At 36.7% G+C, this 25,387-nt stretch overlaps 1 protein-coding gene across 1 annotated transcript in view; it reads right to left on the bottom strand.

Annotated features, from left to right (window-relative positions):
* The window catches only part of LOC143226777 (protein bark beetle-like), a 35,360-nt gene that overhangs the window by 5,092 nt on the left and 4,881 nt on the right, over nucleotides 1-25,387 (bottom strand). The window contains 12 exon segments of the mRNA XM_076458176.1: nucleotides 1,334-1,541; nucleotides 1,872-1,966; nucleotides 3,101-3,264; nucleotides 4,454-5,144; nucleotides 5,748-8,246; nucleotides 12,251-14,896; nucleotides 16,988-17,255; nucleotides 18,385-18,570; nucleotides 18,572-18,609; nucleotides 20,861-21,199; nucleotides 22,680-22,873; nucleotides 24,744-24,910. Coding sequence (XP_076314291.1) covers nucleotides 1,334-1,541; nucleotides 1,872-1,966; nucleotides 3,101-3,264; nucleotides 4,454-5,144; nucleotides 5,748-8,246; nucleotides 12,251-14,896; nucleotides 16,988-17,255; nucleotides 18,385-18,570; nucleotides 18,572-18,609; nucleotides 20,861-21,199; nucleotides 22,680-22,873; nucleotides 24,744-24,910 — 7,495 coding nt within the window.

The raw sequence follows: 25,387 nt of genomic DNA, 5'->3' as shown, positions 1-25,387 counted from the left end.
ATAAGGTGACGTGATTTTACTAGTATATAAAAACAAATGATATATAAGGTGACGTGATTTCACTACTATATAAAAACAAGTGATATATAACGTGATGTGATTTCACTACTATATAAAAACAAGTGATACATAACGTGACGTGATTTCACTACTATATAAAAACAAATGATATATAAGGTGACGTGATTTCACTACTATATAAAAACAAGTGATATATAACGTGACGTGATTTCACTACTATATAAAAACAAATGATATATAAGGTGACGTGATTTCACTACTATATAAAAACAAATGATATATAAGGTGATGTGATTTCACTAGTATATAAAAACAAATGATATATAACGTGATATGATTTCATTACTATATAAAAACAAATGATATATAAGGTGACGTGATTTCACTACTATATAAAAACAAATGATATATAAGGTGACGTGATTTCACTAGTATATAAAAACAAATGATATATAAGGTGACGTGATTTCACTACTATATAAAAACAAATGATATATAACGTGACGTGATTTCACTAGTATATAAAAACAAATGATATATAACGTGACGTGATTTCACTACTATATAAAAACAAATGATATATAACGTGACGTGATTTCACTACTATATAAAAACAAATGATATATAACGTGACGTGATTTCACTACTATATAAAAAACAAATGATATATAACGTGACGTGATTTCACTAGTATATAAAAACAAATGATATATAAGGTGACGTGATTTCACTAGTATATAAAAACAAATGATATATAAGGTGACGTGATTTCACTAGTATATAAAAACAAATGATATATAAGGTGACGTGATTTCACTACTATATAAAAACAAATGATATATAACGTGACGTGATTTCACTACTATATAAAAACAAATGATACATAAGGTGACGTGATTTCACTACTATATAAAAACAAATGATATATAAGGTGACGTGATTTCACTACTATATAAAAACAAATGATATATAACGTGACGTGATTTCACTAGTATATAAAAACAAATGATACATAACGTGACGTGATTTCACTAGTATATAAAAACAAATGATATATAACGTGATGTGATTTCACTAGTATATAAAAACAAATGATATATTGTTGTTTAATATCCCATCAATAGAATGAAGAACAATTATTAGATTTAGTTCAATAGTAATTAAGAAACATATTGTCATGTTGTATGTCATGTTTACAAGATTAAGAGATGAGGTAGAGATTTAGTTTATGCCACGTTAACAGGGTTGAGAGATAGCATAGAGATTTGGTCTATATCATGTTAACTGGGTTGAGACATGGAGTTTACATTACCTCTCTCACACAGGAAAGGAAGTGAATCGTCACATGGATGACTATAAATCTTTCCACGGTACAGAACAGCACACTTAGAGATCGGAATGTCGATGGCCTGAACCCAAACCTTGTGAATATCCCATTCAAAGTGACGCTGTTGTCTTCTGATGAAGCCCTGCAGCTGACGACGATTCTGTTTCTCAAACGGCATGGATGCGTTGCTTAACTAAAGGGATATATTTGAGTTTTAAATCGACGCACGAGAAAGAGACATCTGAATGGAACACGATTCACTGTTTTATATAATTATTTCGACTATTTTCATGAGATCTCAATGGGACATCTATATCATGTTAATAACATATATATTGCATGTTTTACCGTTCATTCGTTTTGTTGCCTCACAGAAGAGCTGCACGTGTTCACCATGCTCATTTTTTTTTATCTCCATGATGAGATAGGGATAAACAGAATTGAAATCCTAATCCTGCACGTTACACGTTTAATAGTTTGTTAAATTCAAGTATAATATTGTTTTACTCTCTGGCCAACTGACCTGACAAAAGTTTCTCGCCTCTGAATAAGTCATGGGTCCACCGACATAGAGAAAGCACGTGTCTTTTATCACCTGCCATCCACCTGCACATTTACCTGAGGAGATAAAATTAGAGTTAATTTTTCTAGTGTTATTTATTTATCAGTTCGAACTTTTTTTCACGAAGGCAACGAAATAAATCCTGTCTGAACTACTGACACGTACATGAAAGAGGTTCAAACACTTAACAGATTATAAGAAAGACATCGCTATTTGCCCATACAGGCGTAGGTTTCACTTTTCATTCTAACGAGACAGTCGAGTTCTAAAACCCAAGATTCTTTTACTGAAGTGTTATTTGAAGTGATGAATTAAGTTTCTAACTCTGGACATTTCTACAGGTTTCTCACTGCCTTACAACGTTAAAAAATCTTTAACGCTTAACCAATTGTGCTACTGTTAAAAATACAATTCACTAATGTTTCTCAATTTTAAGCTTTTTAGTCAATCTCCCTGCTAATTCGTTCAATGTATCTAAATTTAATTCAGTTCTCCAGATAATTGGTTCAATATATCTAAATATTCTCAATCAACCAGCTAATTGGTTCAATATATCTGAACTTTATTCAATCTGCCAGCTCATTGGTTCAATATATTCAAACGTTATTCTACCTGCCAGCTCATTGGTTGAAAATATTCAAACGTTATTCAACCTGCCAGTCAGCTGATGAAAATATTAATTTGCAAACTATTGAGCACAATGAGAGTTTTTATTATTATTAATTTTATGACAATAACCACCTGATAAATAACATTAGTTTAGTAAATAACTTACTGAAACTTGTGGTTGTGTTATAAGATTGACAATCAATCTTTTCACGTGCATGGTGTTAGTTTGCTAGTTAATAGTTTAAGAAAACGGACAGCGACAGACAGATTTATTAGCTCTGTCATAACTGTAAAATGCAAGTGTAATTTCTAGTAAACATTATAGCATAATAACAACTGTGTCATAGTTTTCAAGTTTAGGAACCTTCCACATTATATAATCAAAAGAACATCTGCTTGGGTGATCACAGCAGAAACAGGTCACAAAAACAACAACAAACAAAACAAAACGGAAACATGTGAGCCGAATGTTTCATTGTTATAGAAACAAAGATTTCAAAATTCAGTTCTGATCATGTGAGCTCTGACAGTAATAAGAGTCTAATTAACATCATTATGAAGTTATAAGATTTCCAACTAACCGCTCAGAACCGATGAGTTGGTCATGTGAAAAGGTTCGAACTGAATTTCTAACAAGTCCTCCAAGTCTTTACTGTCTTTGATTCGGCTCTCTATAGCGCTACTTTTGTTAAACCCCCACCAGTTATTGATTGCAACAACAGGACTTTCTCTCTGTTCTTTCGGTCTACAAACGAAGAAAAGTAAAGTTTATCAAGTTTAAAATAAATGAAGATAAAATGTCCGATAGATGGCGCCAATAACTAAAAGAATTAAAAAGAAAAACCCACCAAAAAACAAACTATTTCCTTAAAAATACAGTTATATTTACATTCAATAACGACGAGATGTGCAGCATAAGATTACATGAAAGTGCTGATGTCAAAATACAAGAAGTCGTAAAGAGGTACTACTGGTAATAGGCATAAAAATAGAAGCACCACAGTATACAGTTTGTTCTAGTACTTTTTAAGTTTTTAACTATATTTTGTAATTTCAAACAATCCATGACTGAATTCTGCTGGACTTCAAATGTAACAAGTCCTTTACTAAAAAGTAATTCTAATGTTAACTCAACAAGATCTCAGTTCACGTCTTACAGCTCTCCACATGATGAATGAATTTTGAACCTGCCAGGGAAAAATAATAAAAGTCCCCCGGTGGGACAATGGTAAGTTTATGGACTTAGAACTGTAACATCCGGGTTAGACCTCTCGAAACGAACAAGCAGGTAGCCTATTGTAGTTTTATTCTAAGGCTGCAAATCCAGAAAAAAACTGTCTGTATTATGTGTTATTTTACTTCACTAACTTAAACATTTACATTTTATAGATAAGTAAATAATATAAAACATACTAGAGAATTAACTTATAAACTTTAAAATAGATCTATAGAATATAAACACAGATGTGTTTCGCTTAACACTAACTGGACGTTTTAATGTGATGATAACCATTCTTTATCTAAGACCTCGTGGTTAGAGCGATACACTCACAATCTGAGGGTCGTGGGTTCGAGCTCCCATCTACCAAAAACGCTCGCCTTTTCAGCAGTTAGGAAGTTATAATATGACGGTCAATCCTGCTATTCGTTGGTAAGGAATAACCTAAAAGTCGGCTGTGGGTGGAGAAGACAAGCTGCCTTCTCTTTAGCCTATCATTGCCAAATTAGGGACGACTAGAACAGATAGCCCTCGTGTAGCTTTATCTCAGTTATTAAGTTCTTACGCTTGCAGTGTTAAGTCAAAAAACCAAAACCTATATTTGTTCGAAGTGTGGTAAACTCAACTTTTTTATCAGTTTGGGTACAACTAGTGTTTCTTGGGTTTTGTAACAACTTTATAACAGTGTTAAAGAAAACGTAACGTCATGACATACAGTGATCTGTTGAAAGCAGACATCTCGAAGTCACTTTCTGGGTTGACCAAATAGTTGTCCTCATAGTGCTGCCCCGCATGCATGGCAAGGATAGTGCTTCGCTCGTGCAGTTCGGTAGCCCTGTTGTTCCAGAACCAATTAGATACACAAACTTGTGGAGAAATTCCTATTCCCTCGAACCCTTCCATTCGTAGCTGATGGAATCCTACATTGTCGACCACAATATTCTGGCTAACGTTAGCCTTCACTTGAGATAGTAGAATATTGTTTTTGTAGAGAGCGTGATTGTGCGTAAAGTAATTATTATGCAGCTGAACCACTTGGTAAGAACCCGTGTCACCACCTTGAGTTAGAACGGCTTCCCGATTCCTGTTTTCCACAAACACGTTGTTGACGATACGGCCATTCAAGGAAGCTACTGCGTATTTAGCATCCACCACTAGGCGAAGACCTCCTTGGTTGTTCCAGATCAGATTATTATGGAACTCCAAGTCCTGTAGATTCTGGACATCGAGTAAGACAGCACCATCTGACGTCGTGAAATTTCCAAATAGTTCGAGCCCACTGTTTTCAAACCGATTGTAAGCGAGGGTAATCCGAGGAGTGCTCTCGCCGGCACTTCGGTAAGAAAGTGCCCCCTGTTGGTTGTTCCTCAGTTTGGACTTGGTGATATTGTGATATAAGTTATGGGCTGAAAATGATTAGGATGTGACATTAGTGACACGAAACATTAAACCACCAACATATCAGTGATTAACTTTACTATTTCCTTTTATCTCCTACTAAGAAAACATAAAACATATCATATACTACATTGGAAACATCTCTTTTAATGTGATTATACCAAGAGCAAGTACTGCAGTTACTACTGACTTGTGATTTATCTAAACTACTTATTGTCACCTCTTCTAATCAGCTGAAAGTTAAGACTAACCATTGTATCTGACAAGAACGTTACAGTACAAACTACTGAAGTTAAGACTTACCGTTTTATGTGACAAGAACGTTACAGTACAAACTACTGAAGTTAAGACTTACCGTTTTATGTGACAAGAACGTTACATGACAAACTACTGAAGTTAAGACTTACCGTTTTATGTGACAAGAACGTTACACGACAAACTAATGAAGTTAAGACTTACCGTTTTATGTGACAAGAACGTCACACGACAAACTACTGAAGCTAAGATTAACCGTTGTATCTGACAAGAACGTTACAGAACAAACTACTGAAGCTAACACCGTTGTTCGTGATAAGAACATTACACGACAAACTACTGAAGGCAACACTTACCGTTGTAAGAAACAAAGGGCAACGTTACAACTTCGGCTATAAATCCGTGAACTTCACTCGCGCCTGTAGCGTGAAGTTGTACACTTAGCGTATCCCCAGATGATCTGTAAAACTTGGAGTCTCCCTCCACTTGGTTCTGACCAATGGTCACTTTTCCCAGCAGTGGAATACTGAAGTTGAATATGTCTCCATCATACAAAGATACAGCGTCTGGACGCGGAGTGTACTCGGTAGTATTGAAGAGATGAGACTGGAGAAGACGGAATCCAATGGGTTTGGCACTATTTGAGCTGATAAAGATCTTGATGCAATCTACTGGACGATTATCGTACTTATAATACACCAGGAGTCGCTCTTCCACCTTCAGTTCTTTGTTCGTGTCGCAGATATCAACCATACCAAACACGTGATATGGAATGTTAACTGTCTGTAAAGGGTTGTATGATAAGTCCTCAGACTCGGATGATTCACCTGACAAAGTAACAAAATTTATACCAACTCCAAGATTATCTTGTACCACAGATTCGTTTATGCATATGTTGCTAGGGGGCGCAATAAGTTCTATTCCATGAGACGAACTATGCGATACTGTGACGTCATACACGTCAACGTCACGTAACACCGCTTGCAGCGCTCCACTCTTCTGTCCATGTAGAATTCCAGCTCCTTTGATACGTATGTGTTCCAGTTTGGACGATGGTAGCTGAGAGGGATCACGAATGCCTGTTTTGGTAAATTCAAAGTTAGAAATAGAGAACCGAATTCCTCCCCAGTGCTCTTGCGTGTCTTTGATATTATCTTCTCCACAAAAGATGAACACATAATCTCCCTCGTAAGAACAACTGTACATATGTTCTCCATATCCATTTAATCGCATCTCACAATCTTGCAGAAAATGTTCTTCTCCTGTGCATTCTAATGGGTAAGGCCATGACCTGATCCTTCCTATCTCTGTTGGCCCAAAATCATAGCGACGTCCTCGTTTCATATGAACATTCAACCGCGAATATCCGAGTTCCTTACATACCACCTCAGCATTTCTTTCAGTAAAACGAGGATCACATACTGGTGACCATTGGGATGTAGTGGTGTTGAAAATTTCCAAGAAACCATCTCTTCTAGTTTCCCCACAACTGAGAGAAACACAAAGCCGGACGTTCGGACTCTCAGCTTGTCGACGGAATCTCAGAGTAGAATCCACCATCTTGGCAGGTCTCATTTCTATTGGAACCTTCCTTGTTCCCTCTGCATCCAGTTCTCCAAGGACCAAAAGTCCTACACTGGGATAGAACTCTAACAAGACACCAGGTTGGATTGTCAGCTTCACACCTGGCATTACGGTCAAGTCAGATTTGATAATATAGGGTTCACTTCTGGATCTTATAGTTAACGATTTGTAAAGTCTTCCCCCAAAAGCCTTATTGATGTCAATTGACGTGTCTTTGATGTCAGCAGGGATTCCACCAGCATCTATGCTTTCACGTCCAAGAAACGGACTGAAATCAGCCACGGCGTAGCTGTTCCAATCATCAAAGTCAAAGATTCTCTCCCGAATCTCTGTAACGTTAGTGGTTCCCCACCAGTTATAGGCTACATTTAGTGTGTTGTCAACAGAACCAGTACGGACACCAGCCAGGAACTCAAATTGCAATGCAGGATTAGAAAGAATGTTTCGAGTGACATTGACCTGCTGGACACCACGCACGGCTAAGGCATAACTTGCTGGGTGATAAGTGCCTATCGCGAACCCATCTTGGTTGTCTTTATTATTCTTTAAAATGTTTCTCTCAAAACTAGCTTTCACAACACCAAACTTATCAGAATGACTCTGGATCTGAAACTGTACAACAAAATGGCAAATATTGTCTTCCAGCTTATTGTTCTCTATATTCAACTGTTTTTCCATTCCAGAAACAGACAGAAGGCCTAATTTACAGTTATTTTCCAGCCACTTGTTATCTGACATGTTAATTCGGGCAAAGTGTCCATCTATCAAAAAGTCGAACTTGTCATTTTCTTGAAAGGAGCTGTTATGCATCAGAAACGTATGAGTATAATTTTCGTTGTAGTGGAAAACATAAGGGAGTCGAACATTGACACCACCAGCAAGGTTTCCTTCAAACCTCGTGTCATTCACCACCCAGTGAAACAAATTGTTAGAATTTCGAATGTCCCGGCTGTACTGAACGATTCCGCCTTCGTTTTCAGTGAAAATATTATTGATTAAAGTATAGTTGATTTCAGCTAGATCTGAGATCAGAGGATCCCAAAATGGAGTTAATACATGAAGAATTCCTTTCTTGCTCTTCGAAACCTCGTTGTCTGTTATAAGAAGCGTTTCGTTGTCGTGACGGTTAAAGAGGTCTCCGTGTTCGCTAAGATGTCGATTGTAATGGTTACTGGAAATTCCCTTTCCACAGCTTTCGATATTATTTGAATGAATCCTGATAAAAAGATCTTCGTCTTTGTACACCAGCTCACTGTTGAAGTCAATATGAACTGAAACAAAAATAGATAATATTTAAGAGCAAAGTGAAAAACATATGAGCACGTAGCAGTCTATTTTATCTTTTTTCATTTTAAAGAAAGATCCCAAAGGATCTTAATCCCAAAAAACTCTCCAGTGGCACAGCAGTATGTCTTAAGACTCACACCGTTAATAACTGGATTTCGATATCCGTGGTGGACAGAGCACAGATAGCTATTGTGTAATTTTGTGCTTAATTCAAAACAAACAACAAATAACTGCAAAAAAATTCATTTGAAAGTGAAACTTAATTCGATAGCGAATAGTAACTCAGGAGTAAAACTTAATTTGAAAGTGAACCTTAACATAATAATAAAACTTAATTTGAAAATGAATATTAATACAGAAGTAAAACTCATCTTGACAGTGAACATTAATCTAAAAGTAAAACGTATTTCAAAAGTGAAGATAGTTCGAAAAGTAAAAAAATCAATTCGAACGTTAATAAATTTTGTTTTCATAACCTGTAGATAGCCACGTGCGTGTGTTCTTCTTATAGCAAAGCCACATCGGGCTATTTGCGGAGCCCACCGAAGGGAATCAAACCCTTAACTGCAGCATTGTAAATCCGTAAACTTACTGATGTTCTAGCGGTGGGCGTGGATAGTTGTATTGAATTTCATAGTTAACTAATTCTCTAGTACTAACCCTAACGGTCAAGCAGGGTTACCACTTTCGCCAACATTTCCAAGATCAACAATTTGTTCACTGGCCCGGCATGGCGAGGTGGTTAAGGCACCGTTACGTTTATCGTGAAACAAGTATAGTCCAAGTGTAATATATACTGAGGCCAATATATCAAACTGAGGATGGAAGGGCTGAAGTTCCAGACGAAGTGCTACTCAACATGCTTCGAACTTCATGTGTGTGTGTATTGAAAAGTGGCAGTCAATCTCACTGTTCGATTAAATGTGGCCACTTTAGATGACGGATGCCGCCAACTGGTTCTTTTCCTTCTTTTCTGCTGGACCGGCGTGGCCAAGCGTGTTAAGGCGTTCGACTCGTAATCCGAGGGTCGCGGGTTCGAATCTACGTCGCACCAAACATGCTCGCCCTTTCAGCCGTGGGGGCGTTATAACGTGACGGTCAATCCCACTATTCGTTGGTAAAAGAGTAGCCCAAGAGTTGGTGGTGGGTGGTTATGACTAGCTGCCTTCCCTCTAATCTTATACTGCTAAATTAGGGACGGCTAGCACAGATAGCCCTCTGGTAGCTTTGTGTGAAATTCAAAAACAAACAAACAAACTGAGCCGATGATGATCAACGCTGCGTGGCACAGGTACGCCCTCTACTGAGTGCCCTTCTAGTCTGATTGAATTTTTAGTCAATTATATTAGTCTTGGAATATTAAGTATGTTTTCTCCACAATGTAATAGTACAAATAATGCGAAAACGAGAAAATAATAAGTAAACTAGTTATGTTAGTGTTTACTGTGAATGCTAGTTAGCTTAATTTGTAAAGCTTTAAATTCATGAAATAAATATCTTTCATCATCATCAACAAGATTACACTTGCATTATTCTTTTTACCGAATAATTCAAAAAAACCTGCCCAACAATAAAAAATCATTACAACAATGGTGTCAGGAGTGGGAACATTTTGATAAAAATAAAAGAGGATCAAGACTGAACTTTAATGTCACAAGCCTTTCGAGGAACGAGATTGAAAATTTAATAAAAATGTGAAACAGCCCATCGGGATCAAGAAGAAAGAGATAGAAAATTCAAATAGTATCACGACTAAAGCACATAAGGACAGGATACTTATGTTGACGTAACTCAAACGAGCAATCAAATAACTACTTACTGAAACCAGAAAAAATAAATAACGAGATATAATGTGTTTCAATTATCTTTAAAACGGCATTAACAGGTATATTGTGAAGAAACACAGACAAAATATTTTAATCAGGTAATTGTTTACTCATAGTGAAGGAATTACATCACAGAACTGAAGGAGTTTCTACTGCAACTTAAAATGACATACTGCCAGGAACGTTTCAGAAACGTTCTGAAAAGATAAAAATAATCTCAAAGTGTACCAGTAAATATAAATATGTTATTAAGTGTGGAAAGCAAGGACATTACATTTAATACTGTCATATACGAACCACTAATAATAAACCAATCAGACAACATTGTAAAAATGAAAATACTGTAGCCATTTCAACCTAGATAAGGAATGCATTGTGTAAAGAAACCAGTCCTTAAAACGACAGATTCATTGATTGGAAACCTTGAACAATCTTAATAAACACGAGTTCTACATCATCCATTGTTCGACTTGGTCTGATAACGAAGATCGTCTCCAGTGATGACGTAAGAAAATAGACTGATGCGAGCAGGAGGTAGACATAAAGCAACAGCATTGTTTGTTTGTTTTGAATTTCACGCAAAGCTACTCGAAGGATATCTGCGCTAGCCGTCCCTAATTTAGCAGTGTAAGACTAGAGGGAAGGCAGCTAGTCGTCACCACCTACCACCAACTCTTGGGCTACTCTTTTACCAACGAATAGTGGGATTGACCGTCACGTTATAACGCCCCCACGGCTGAAAGGGCGAGCATGTTTGGTGCGACGTGGATTCGAACCCGCGACCCTCGGATTACGAGTCGAACGCCTTAATACGCTTGGCCATGCCGGGCCTAAGTTATAGCATACATTAACTTTCACTGTGCAAAGGTTTCTTCACCTTATGAGGTGTAGATAACTGACATTAAAGGAGGACGTAAGTTGGGAATAGAATTCATGTAGAAAAAAAAGAGATGTGAAGTTAGACTTGTTTTAAACAGTTTATAACCAGGAAATACATACGAACCACAAGACATCTACAATATCAAAGGTCGAACTTCAGTGACAGATGCAGAAGACAACAAAAACAAACATTCAAAAATGCAACAGAACAAAACCTAGAAAGGCGTGTAGACCAAACCAAATGTCTCCGCCATGATTGTCCTTGGAAGTACTTTGGCGGGAAAAAAGCCCACTGGTCAACTTCAAGGAAGACGTTGCATGACGTAAATCAACTTGCTGAAGCATCTGGAGTGCCTGTAGAAATTATTTTCAATGTATTACCACGGATGAGCCAAAGTGAATTTAAGTTGACCATGCGTCTGAAGAAAACTCTCCAAATGACAAGATGTCCAGTTATGATAAAAGACAAAATGTCATCCCATCTTATCACGGAAAGCAAACCATCACTTAGACACAATAAATAAGTAAATAAATTAATAATTTTGTCTGGTTGGCCAAAATCATGTTTGTACTTTAGGTTTTATATATTTTAGCAATCATTTAGTTATTGTAATATTCATATTTATGAATATTAATAGTGCTGATTGTCATAAGTTAATTCATTGCTAAATATGGAAGGTTTAACTTATCACGAACAGTGTCGTTCTGAGTTTGTTAAAATTGTAATCGTAATAAAACATTAATTTGTCGTTGTTTTATTTGTGTTACAGGATGTTTAAAGGAAATCCACAATCTAAAAAGGGGCAGTGTCGTGTGTTTAATTTACATTCTTTTACTATTAATTTGCCAAAAAAAGTTTGAAATAACACGACGAGTACATGGCTTAATGTCAGAAATTTCAAAACAAAACACGAGTTGAACTTTTAAGTATATTAGTAAATTAGATTTAGCCTTAAGTAGTGAGCATGATAAAGTTAGTTCAGTTTTGGAATATTCAGTGATACGTTATACATTAGATAAAGAGCAAGAAACAAGCAGCTAAATGAAACTGCTGTATAAGCGTCTGTTTTCCACATTAGTTAAACTTACTTGTTGAACTTACAATCGAAGAAATAAATTGCGTTCGGATTGTGTATTTTGTTACCAAATAAAAAATGCACAGAAGACCTGCTTAACAATAATAATTGTTACACCAATATAACAAAATCTAAATATATCACTTTCCTGTGAGATTGTAAAGCGTTATGAGAGTACTAGAGTACACGTTATAATATATTACGTACCTTCTACTGAGGACAAGAGTAAGATGGCGGTTCCAACAGGGGTTTTGTTTTTCTTATATGTGACAGTGAGGATGGAGCCAGGGCTCCGTAAAGGGAAAGAAGTTATGTTTTTCTTTAGGTCCCAGTAGAGAACATCATCTCTTGGCTCAGAAGCACCATAAACCACCATTTCTTCTGAAGACTCCGTATCAATAGGATTGAGAACCAATATTCCTATCCTTCTTCCACTGTCTGTTCTTAACTGGAAAGTAATGTCATCTGGAAACGTCAAAGGATCTACAAACAAATATTTTTTTTCTGTTCCTGTTATTTCTATGTGTTTACCACGTTCAATACTTGCAATACATTGATCTTCAGGAGGGTCAATCCAACTTAGAAGGTCTCTGTGTCGCAGCTTTTCAAAAACTGGATCATAATGGATTCCACTCCCTTGGTTATAAGCAAATATGTTATTTACAATATCTATTCCTTGAAAATGTGTAATAATTCCATGAAGTCCGTTGTTACGGAATTCAGAATCACTAATTTTCTGGTTGCTTTTAGAATAGAATACATCATTCCACATCAGTCCAAGTCCTGAATCAGTATTACTATGTATACTCATGTACTTAAAACTATGGTGGTAAAGGTCAGCTTGCACGGCTGGCCTGAATGCATGAGTGGTGTAATCCAACAAACCTGCTCCTTCAACCTCCACGTGTTCCAGGTAACTTTCCGTCGCTGCCATACCTATACGGATTCCAGACCAAGTTGCCTTGTAACATTTCATCCCTACAGCTAAAGAACAAGAGTTTTCCACGTCTTCTGGTCCTTCCGCTTTGCAGTTTGTCACGTCAGTGTCTAATTCAGTACACTGGACATTGCTTAAGAGAACCTTCATCTGGTCAGAGGGGTCTACAAACAGAGACTTCTCAAGTAGCCAATCCTGAGGATGAAGAACAAAACCCATCTGATGGCAAACAACAGCAGCATCTTCCATGTCCCAACCATACAGACAAACACTTCCCCACTGTTTATTTATCTGTACTTCCAACCTTCCTTCCATCCCGTTGGACAGTCTTACCTTATCATTTCTGATGTTTCTTTTACCTTTTGCATCAACAGGGGATTGGACTTTGGAAATTTTGGCATTAGCTATGTTGTTCGTCCAATTATACATTTGGGTTTTGGTGTCTTTGTTATCTGTTCTCTCTTTTACTCTGCTAGAGTGGATTTTGGATAGTTCGGTGTTGTCTGTGAATTCTGTTTTATTTGAAACTATAAGGTAGGGACTAAACTGATTGGTTTCAGAAAGTTTGAAATTAATCTTTTGTGTATTAGTTCCAATGCATTCTAGTTTACCTTGAACCATCATTCCAACAGATGGTGGAAACTTTAGCACAACTCCTGGTTCTATTTTTAGGCTACTGTCACGCTTAATAAAAATGTCTTTGTGCACTTGGTATGTTCCTTGAGGTAACCGTTCATGACCCCTTACTTCACCACCAATATTGTTACCATCCTTGTACCATGTAATCTTATCCACTTCATCTACATTGGAAATGATCTCAACCCCTTCTAGATCCGGGTAAAGGAGAAACTGTAGAAATTCTACAGGTGCGATGTTGTAACGATTTTTGCGATCAAATATGCGATCATAAAGCTCACGTACTTGGTTTCTTGTATATCTTCCCCAATAGTTTAATGATGCATTTATAGCATTTTTGTTCGATTCCAGGTGTGAACCAATTTCATATGTCGATGATGGGTTCTCCAGATGGTTCCTCACCACCTTGGTATTACTAGATGACACTGCTACGACAGCTGCTACACGAGAACGAGGTTTCAAAGCTGGAAAGAGTTCAGTGATGTGATTATTCGTCAAAGTGTTTTTAGAAAAAATTAGTTCTTGACCAGAAGCTCCATCTAGCAGTCCTATGTTTACAACATAGCAACCCTTATTATTTTCAAAGGTATTGTACACGATCTCTACTTTTGCTTCAACGGTTTCATATCCTTCTAACTGTCTGTTACAAACCAGAATGGTGCCGGTTTCGTGTTCTGTGAACAGGTTATAAGATACAACAGCTTCCACGTGGAAGGCAGGTGCCAAGTGGAGAGCCAGTCTGGAACTGCTAATGAAGTTATTGTGGCTTACAAGGAGTTTAGCTTTGTGAGTGTTCCGGAGATCCCAGCACGAGAGAAATTTTACACCAGCTTCCTTATTTCTTTGGAAGGAGTTGGTGCTGATGTTGAAGAAGGAGTCAGCGCGGCACACATTTCCTAACAACAAACCGAATTCGCCATTTTCGACTACGCGAAGAAACGTGAAATGAGAAGTAAAGTTAAACGCAAGCCTATTGGAGGTCTCATTAACCCACACAACTACTCCACTGCCTTCGTTACTCTGGATGACGGATTGGTTAAAGTGACGGAATCCTCCGGAGTAAGACACGTTGACTCCATCTCTGGAATTGTGACTGATGATGCAGTTGTTTATTATAACATCTCCTGCTCCATACAGCACGTGCAGGCCTGCCACATAGGAATTGTAAGAAACATGAGTGTCTTTAAGAGAAACTCCACTTCTGATGTTCTTCACAGCTATACCCCTGCCGTTGTTCCCTGTCATGTTACAACCAATGATTTTCATGTCTTGGGACTTGCCTGTAAAGAAAGGGAAAATAAAAGTTAATTAACTAGTATGTTAATATCGCATAACAGAGTTTTCAAAGGTTCGGTCTACACGATTAAAAACATAAACGAGACCTGCTAGATATATAGTATTATTTTTTTTATATAATTATCATTCTTAAAAAGAACAGCTAACTCCATTTGTGGAGAAACCACCACTCAATATAATTAGAACAAAGAAGTTGAAACAAGAAAACAAAGTGAAACCAATGTTGACGAACAGTATTCAAGACTGAGTCGCTAAAGCAGATGTCAATAATTAAAGTTATCTTCACTTTTCTAGTAGGCACAGAACAGACTGAACTATAATTGTACCACTTTCCAAGTATGGCTTAGTATCCATATACTGTTTAACATGTCTTGCACACGCCCTGTCCAGATCCAACACACAATAACTAATATTCCATATTGTATAATATAATAAGGGAAGTAGGTATTCTATGGCCTTTTAGTAATCAAAACGTTGTATGCAGTGGAGTTCATGCTGCACATGTAGATTTACAAAAATTGTACTGTTGCATTTCATTCAGAAATTTTCAGTGAACACCAAAGCTACTGTCTGTACTGTAAGTGGTCTTGTTATATTTAATCATAATATCTGCACTATAAGTGGTCTTGTTTTATTGGATCATGACGTCTGAACCGTAAATGGTCTTATTTTATTCGATCATGATGTGTTTATCATAAGAGATCTTGTTTTATTGGATCATGATGTCTGTTCTATAAGTGGTCATTTTTTATTGGACCATGATGTCTCTACTATAAGTGATCTTGTTTTATTGTATCATAATGTCTGAACTATAAGTGGTCTTGTTGTATTGGATCATGACGTGTTTACCATAAGTTGTCTTCTTTTATTTGATCATGATATCCGTACTATAAGTGGTCTTGTCTTATTGGATCGTGATGTCTGTACTATAAGTGGTCTTGTTTTATTGGATCATGACGTCTGTACTGTAAGTGGTCTTGTATTGGATCATGATGTGTTTATCATAAGAGGTCTTGTTGTATTAGATCATAATATGTTTACTGTAAGTTGTCTTCTTTTATTGGATCATGATGTCTGTACTATAAGTTGTCTTCTTTTATTGGATCATGATGTCTGCACTCTAAGTAATCTTGTTGTATTGGATCATGATGTCTGTACTATAAGTTGTCTTCTTTTATTGGATCATGATGTCTGCACTATAAGTGATCTTCTTTTATTGGATCATGATGTCTGTACTATAAGTGATCTTCTTTTATTGAATCATGATGTCTGTACTATAAGTAGTCTTGTTGTATTGGATCATGATGTCTGCACTATAAGTGGTCTTGTTGTATTGGATCATGATGTCTGCACTATAAATGATCTTCTTTTATTGGATCATGATGTCTGCACTATAAGTGATCTTCTTTTATTGGATCATGATGTGTTTATCATAAGAGGTCTTGTTGTAATGGATCATGATATGTTTACCATAAGTTGTTTTTTTTTTTATTGGATCATGATGTCTGTACTATAAGTGTTATTGTTTAATTTGGTCATGATGTCTGCACTATAAGTGGTCTCGTTTTATTGGATCATGATGTTTGTACTATAAGTGTTATTGTTTTATTGGGTCATGATGTATGCACTATAAGTGTTATTGTTTTATTGGGTCATGATGTCTGCACTATAAGTGTTATTGTTTTATTGGGTCATGATGTCTGCACTATAAGTGGTCTTGTTGTATTGGATCATGATATGTTTACTATAAGTTGTCTTCTTTTATTGGATCATGATGTGTTTACCATAAGTTGTTTTTTTTATTAGATCATGATGTCTGTACTACAAGTGTTATTGTTTTATTGGGTCATGATGTCTGCACTAAGTGGTCTCGTTTTATTGGATCATGATGTTTGTACTATAAGTGGTCTTGTTGTATTGGATCATGATGTGTTTACTATAAGTTGTCTTCTTTTATTGGATTATGATGTGTTTACCATAAGTGGCATTGATTTCAGAGTTTAATACTGGACTTAGCACATCTGAACTGTGAGATGTTATGAAACAAAGAGTGTACTTATTGAAGGTGTACTCACCAAAGTCAACTACGACCTCGACCGAGAAGAATACCATCCTTTCACTTATAGGCTGGTAGTGGACAAATATACTGCCCCGGGTGCTAGTAAAACTTTGTGTTCTAGTGTTATTGAACACCTTAAACTTGGCCAGCAGCAGTCTGGAGTCTTCCACCAGACTGTCGTACACGGAGATGGTGGCAGCTTTGTCGACATCTAGCTCGTCCGTCTCCATGCTGGAGAAGTGAACAGTAACTTGCTGACCTTGGTAATGGTCCACCGTAAACACCTGTAACAGGAAACGCAGCTTATGAAGTACAGCTCTGGTCGAGGAAAGTCGCAGGTTAGATAGTGGTTTGTTTGTTTTTGAATTCTGCGCAAAGCTACACGAGGGCTATCTGAGCTAGCCATCCCTACTTTAGCAGTGTTAAGACTAGAGGGAAGGCAGCTTGCCATTACCACCCACCGCCAACTTTTGGGCTACTCTTTTACCAATGAATAGTGGGATTGACCGTCACATTATAACGCCCCCCACGGCTGAAAGGGTGAGTATGTTTGGTGCGACGGGGATTCGAACCCGCGACCCTCAGATTGCGAGTCGAACGTCTTAACCCACCTCGTCATGCCTTATATTTGCCACTAGCGTTTTAATAACAAAACGCTTTTGTTTATAGCCACTTTTATCGTGGAAGGAAGCAAATCTTTGTAGTTTCTGGCCTAGCATGGCCAGGTGGGTTAAGGCGTGCGACTCGTAATCTGAGGGTTGCGGGTTCGAATCCCCGTCGCACCAAACACACTCGCCCTTTCAGCCGTGGGGGCGTTATAATGTGACGGTCAATCCCACTATTCGTTGGTAAAAGAGTAGCCCAAGAGTTGGCGGTGGGTGGTGATGACTAGCTGCCTTCCCTCTAGCCTTACACTGCAAAATTAGGGACGACTAGCGCAGATAGCCTTTAAGTAGCTTTGCGCGAAATTCAAAAAACAAAACAAACAGCAAACATAAATTAAAGAATTTTCTTATTTACACTATGATTTTTGTTTTTGTTGTGTTATTCACAGGGAATCGAACTCTATATTTTTGTGTTGTTCGCCCGTAGACCTTCTGGCAAAAAGTAACTTACAGAAGAGCAGTGATTGTAAATGGCAGCGAAACCCATTTCAATAAAATAATGATAACAGATGAAACTGATGAGTATTCTCACACCAGGAAATATTTCTTTATTTTCACAACAGTTGTTGCATAAATTACTTGTTCATCCAACAGTAAAGGATATAATAGAAACTCGTATACTGAAAAGTAAGCAGGCAAGAAATTCCACGATAATCTGGAAATTAATTATCAAGGATATCCTTACTGAATAATAATTAATAATGTTGTTGGGGAGGGCATAAAAATAAATACATCTGTTGACACCTACCCTTTGACAGTTCAGGTTGTACACTATGTCACGTTCCTGCTTATGAGTAAGAAACAGGGGATACACTTCGTTCATTCCTAGGTCACCATAGTTACAGAATTCTTTTTTGGCTAGTGATTTGTTTGTCATGGAAAATATAACGAATTCCATCTCCGCCGTTATTGTGGAGATCAACATCCGTGAGTACACTCCTGCCAGTACTACTGTTAATATAAATCCCATATCCTGAAAAACATAATTAGGTTTGTTCAGAATTACGCACAAAGCTATACAATAAACTATCGATGCTCTGCCCACCATGGGTATCGAAACCCAGTTTTTAGCAGTGTGAGTCTGCAGACATAATACTGTGCCACTAGGGGAAGGCTTATAATTAGGTACTTAGAAAAAGTTCACACTTCACACTAGTTCAATGCTTGGTTCATTAATCTTAAGGACTCAGTAAAACACAACTTAATTCATTTATCTTAAGGACTCAATAAAACACAACTTAATTCATTTATCTTAAGGACTCAGTAAAACACAACTTAATTCATTTATCTTAAGGACTCAGTAAAACACAACTTAATTCATTTATCTTAAGGACTCAGTAAAACACAACTTAATTCATTTATCTTGAAGGTTCAGTAAAACACTATTTGATTAATTTGTCTTAAGTGTTCAGTAAAACACTAACTGATTTATTTGTCTCAAATGATCAGTAAAACACCAACTGATTCATTTGTCTTAAGTGTTCAGTAAAACACTAGCTGATTCATTTGTCTTAAGTGTTCAGTAAAACACTAATTCATTCAGTTGTCTTGAGGGTTCAGTAAAAGACTGATTTTGAAAGAGCTTAATCTAAAAAAATATACAAGAAACGTATTGTTAATTTTTTATTTCCATCATAGCTCGTGATGCAGAAGGCTTGTAGCTCCCCCTATATTAACACACATGACTTCAAAGGTAAAAACTTTTATTTATAAAAGAAACACATTAAATTTAAAGTTTAATAAAACACGAATAATAAATCTATAACGTATTAATAACAGAGGTCCTCCCTGTATCGATTAATCTACTACGTAATTGGTTTATGGAAATCACGTGATGGTGTGAGCACACCTTTTGTTCTTGGTACTGGATGGTGAGTTCAATATTAATCTTCGTTCTTTAAGTAATATATCACTACTTTGGAACCTGAAACACCTACCATTGGTGCTACTTATATCCCTCTTACCTTGCTAAATAACTGCTGTAATGGTATAACGAATGACGCACCATCTTATTATAACAAAAACACGGTAGAGAATTCAAGATTTTTTAGTAAATCTGATATAAATCCTCCATTAGTCTGCCAGTTTGATGACGCTGAACAAACTGGTAAGTGAACAATGTGACATATATCTGCACAAAATAAACGTCGATATATTTTATTTACATTTTCCTTAACTTAGCCCTGTATTATAATAAGTGTTACCTAGTTATAATGGCTACTTACGAAGGCTTTACTCTTGTTAGAACATAAGACATGCTGTCATTGTTTCGTGTAGCTCACCTTGTAAATCGAAAATTATAGTTTTCTTATATCCAAGACATGCTAGAAAATAACCACACTAAATTGAAAATACCCTACCGATATATGTAAGAACTCGGAGTTTTATATGCAAGAACAGCCATTTCTGAAAATAAATTTCAATAAAACTGTTTAAGGGAATATTATACCAGAGTCCTAGAGTAACGCTTGACGCTAGAGGAAGGCTTGACGAACCAAACGGGTACGAATAATTCGGTAGGCGAGTGTGACTAGAGTACATAAAATAATTAGTATCAGCTAATGAGTAATCAATCAGTTATTTATTGTTATTTAACGAGTTAAACAGATAGAGCTAGTTGTCTGTTCGACAATGAGTTATTCAGTCAGCGTGTGTTTTTAGCGGTCAAATAGCAAGGAAATTCTGCGAGTAAGTTTGTTTGTGAGGTGCCATTAGTTTCAGAATTTCTGTCGAAACATGGTTTTGAAACTAGGCCTACAAGTGAACCTAACTTATTCCTAGTAAAGACTACTGAAAAAAATAAACGAATTCGTAATGTTACGTGGACTGGACTTGGCATTATTTTTACTATTATAACATACCCTATCTACAAAAGTTATTTTACTTTTGTTTCATGTTGAAATCGTGTTAGCCTACAAAATTATTTTGTACATGCCCCTCCCAGGAGATTTTACGTTAAAAACATTTTACCTAGTATTTTTATTCTGAAAAAATCATACCTTCGATTTTTAATCTTAATAATACGCTAGCTATAACTGTTATTTTAAAAACATCCTACTTAAATTTCTATTTGTATAACATTGTATCCAGTATTTTCATTGCAAAATGCACAATCTAAGATTTTTATTTTAAAAACGCCTTGTCACAAACTACAATTTTTATTTGAAAAACACGGTTTTTTGTTTCTATTGCACAATTTTTATCTTAAAACCACTGACTGTTACCTCTATTTTCTGCTATCACACTTTTCTCTACATTAAGTCCTTCTCTAGGCTGAGTAAAGTTGATTCCATTAAAAGCGTTCCATCGAACTTCCAATCCCATGAGAGCAGGAGGATTCCCGATTATCTCTAGTGCAGAGGTGGCGCCACAATCGGAATTTCGTCCTGCATACTTTATTGTCACGTACTCCAGTGACGAAAATGAGACCCATCGATCCATAGGTAAATTGTTTGATTTTTTCTTAGTTGCTCTGGCATTTTGGAAGAAAATGCCCCGCCAGTGATGGGAAGTATCATTTTGTAGCACAGGGGCGCAGCGGATTCCAATATCCAGGTGGTAGTCTACAAAACAATGGAAGTTACATTACAAAAATAAGCAAATATTTCTTCAATATTATGAGTTCAGAAAAGGGTCACCAGACGTCTCAGTTTTAGCCCCTCCCTTTTTTTTTTTTTCTGTACCAATCAGAAACATTAAAAGTATTAAATTGTCTCAGTTTCTCTGTACCGCAATGTGTTTAATATGTACGTTTTGTTATTACAGGCGATTTCTTGACAGTTTAATTCTAGAATCATTCAACAAAATACGCTCGCAAACAACCCCGAATGAGTAAGTGGTTAAGACACTCGACTCCTCATCTGAGGGTTGCGGGTTCGAATCCCTGTCACACCAAATATGCTCGCCCTTTTAGCCATGGCGGGTGTTATCATATGACGGTCACTTCCACTCTTCGTTGGTAAAAGAGTAGCCCTTTAGTCTTACACTGCTAAATTAGAGACGGCTAGAGGTTAACCATCGAGTAGCTTTGCGCGAAATTCAAAGCGGTATCAACCCCCTATCTCTGTTACATTTTCTATTTCGGGGCAAAAACAGAAAATGAGGGTTGGAAACCTGTTCAACTACGAAAAATGAAAATATTTTTGTTTTGAGTTGATCAAAGACAACTAAAGCGTACTTTTTATTTTCTCAATTTATTTTTTTAATAGACAAGCGTTTAACAAATTCTGTTTATCTCTGGTTTTAAAATATAATATAACAAACATCATATTATTTAGCAAATGGTAAGACGTGATATTGTAAGTTAATTTGTTACAGAAATGTTATAGTGTTACCCCCTATGAGGAAAACTGACCCCAGTTTTTACCCTAGATATCTGATAATTCTGGTTCGATAAGACGTGTCAAATACTACAACCCACTTTTAAATTATCAATAACAGGCCTGCGATTCTTAAACTTCATAAACGTTTTGTTTTTAATCACAGATTTCTCACAATTCAACTACGTGCTTTTTTTGTCATTTACACATACTCTTGTTACCATAGCTACGAAGACATAATGTTGAAAAAATATTCTAAGAATGCACGCACAGATAAAGACTATTCAGAAATGACAAGTAATGTGGCCTTTTAACTGTTTATGTACTAACGGTGTTTTTTCTCGTGAGTTCTATAACAATCGATAAAACTCTCACGTCGCGTTTGGTCTATAGAAATCTATAGTTAGTGGTTGTTAACATTTTAAACACAACAAAATGCGACCCGATTTTGATTAAAATAATTCACTTATTAAAAGTACATATAACGTTTCGTTAAAAATTTTGTACGTGGTGGAGAAAGGTGGACATCATTTTCGGATTTCGATTACAAGAATTACTGCAGAACGTGTAAATATTTCAGGATAATAAAATAATCGCAAGTCTGTGTTATCATAAAGTTTCGTTAACACTTCAGCATTCCATAATCCCGTGCTGAACTGTTTTGCACACAACCCCAAATCCTTTCTTAGTTGTTTAAAGAAACTAGAAGTTGATTATTATTTACCACAAACTCCGCTGCCCATTTGTCGTTCATCCCAGTTAGGGCAGTCTGTGATATCACCTTCGTCACCTGTGCAGTTCGGAGTAGCATACAGGAGCTGGCTTGAGTCGTTGTTAGGCCTATCAAACCAATGATACACATAACCTCGAGAGAAGCCTAATTGAAAGCAGACGACATTCAAGTCCATATCTGTCCAGCTAAAAATGAACACAATTTTGGAATTTCAGAAAATAATTACAGGAGAGACATCAAAATAAAATATTTACTTTTTAAAGATATTGACATATTAGTAGATAGTTTAACCTTACTAAACCTTATTGGAATGACACTGAACTAATTCGTTGTCTAATTCTACTTCAGTAGAGGACAGTGGGAGATCAGTTCAAGTTTGGTGTTGCATCTGATCATCCAACATCTTCAGTAGAGTACAATGGGGAACAAGTTTAAGTTTGGTGCTGCATCTGATCATCCAACATCTTCAGTAGGGTATACTAGGGGACCAGTTCAAGTTTGGTGTTGCATCTTATCATCCAACATCTTCAGTAGAATATAAATGGGGGACCAGTTCATGTTTGGCGCTGCATCTCATCATCCAACATCTTCAGTAAAATATAAATGAGGGACCAGTTCAAGTTTGGTGCTGCATCTCATCATCCAACATCTTCAGTAGGGTATACCAGGGGACCAGTTCAAGTTTGGTGCTGCATCTCATCATCCAACATCTTCAGTAGGGTATACCAGGGGACCAGTTCAAGTTTGGTGCTGCATCTCATCATCCAACATCTTCAGTAGGGTATACCAGGGGACCATTTCAAGTTTGGTGCTGCATCTCATCATCCAACATCTTCAGTAGGGTATACCAAGGGACCATTTCAAGTTTGGTGCTGCATCTCATCATCCAACATTTTCAGTAGGGTATACCAGGGGACCATTTCAAGTTTGGTGCTGCATCTCATCATCCAACATCTTCAGTAGGGTATACCAGGGGACCAGTTCAAGTTTGGCGCTGCATCTCATTATCCAACATTTTCCGTAGGGTATACCAGGGGACCATTTCAAGTTTGGTGCTGCATCTCATCATCCAACATTTTCAGTAGGGTATACCAGGGGACCAGTTCAAGTTTGGCGCTGCATCTCATTATCCAACATTTTCCGTAGGGTATACCAGGGGACCATTTCAAGTTTGGTGCTGCATCTCATTATCCAACATTTTCAGTAGGGTATACCAGGGGACCAGTTCAAGTTTGGTGCTGCATCTCATCAACCAACATTTTCAGTAGGGTATACCAGGGGACCATTTCAAGTTTGGTGCTGCATCTCATCATCCAACATCTTTAGTAAAATATAAATGGTGGACCAGTTCAAGTTTGGCGCTGCATCTTAGCCAAACGTGTCAGTGAGCTACAGAAAACGGATGGCACCCTGACTGCACTGCTGATAAGCACAGACTAAGTCTGTTTCATCTTCTCACTTACTCAATAAGATGTTTCACCAGGTGAATAACTATCTTTCAACAAGACAATGATCCAAAACGTACAGCAAATGTGGCAAAACAAGATTTTGGCGGTAAAATAGCCAGAGAAACATTCCCAATCATGGATTGGCCTGTATAAAATCTCGGTATGGATGTTCTTCAGACTGTGTGGATTTATGTTAAAATTGAAAAATTCAAAAGGCAATCAATGAACTTGGCTGAATTGTGTCGGACACAGGAAGTATATTGCAATAGTACTTTGATAAATTACATATCAGCATGAGAACAAGGTATGACATTCCATATAAAGTAAAGCGCTCACCTTTCTGTTTACGGTAATAACGTTTTGTAGAATTATTACATTCGCCATCTAGTGGCCAATACTCGTTGGTTGTAATTCGTCAAATGAAACTGATACATTAATTTTACCAAACACGGGATATTAATATTCTAGATTTAATTAGTACAGATTATCAGTTTACACACGCACACACACATTAGTACATATGTCTCTAACATATTATAAAAGTTTATAATATTTTATCATAACGTAACAAAGCCATTCAACTTGGTAACGGATAGTTCAAACTTACTTTTTTGAATTGGTGCACACAGATCTCCATTTCCCTTTATGGAAGATTTGAACTCGTCCTTCCATAACAGAATCGCCATCTACAAGACGCACCTTAGAGGAGATACTAACGCCTTCTTCTGTCGGAGACTGACTTCCGGTGAAAACTATTCTTTTATTTGAAGTCCCCTAGAAAAGAATTTCATTTACATTATTAGTTATTCGTGTTCTAATTCTACCAAACAGCACATATATAAATTAAATTCGTTACTGAAATAGCATGTACATAAATCTGTTATTGGAACAGCGTCTACGTAAATTAAACGTCTATTCAAACAGCGTGTACATAAATTAAACGTGTGATCCAAATAATATGCACATAAATTAAACGTGTGATTCAAATAGCATGATAAATCAAGTAATATCGCTCCTTGTTTTATTTATTTAATTAACTCATGAATTACAAAGTAACGAAGGTTACTTTTAGGCTTACGACTCCAACCATTAACAGAAGGCATGAATTACAAAGTAACGAAGGTTACTTTTAGGCTTACAACTCCAATCATTAACACAAGGCGTGAATTGCAAAATAACATAAATGTAACGCAAAAAAAAAAGAAAAAGGACATAAAAGTCCCCACTATCTCTCCAACCATACTGAATAAG

Source organism: Tachypleus tridentatus, chromosome 9 (genome assembly GCF_004210375.1).
Source record: "Tachypleus tridentatus isolate NWPU-2018 chromosome 9, ASM421037v1, whole genome shotgun sequence".
NCBI lineage: Eukaryota > Metazoa > Arthropoda > Merostomata > Xiphosura > Limulidae > Tachypleus > Tachypleus tridentatus.
The sequence above is the reverse complement of the archived record's forward strand: the minus strand, read 5'-3'. Positions and strand labels throughout refer to the sequence as shown.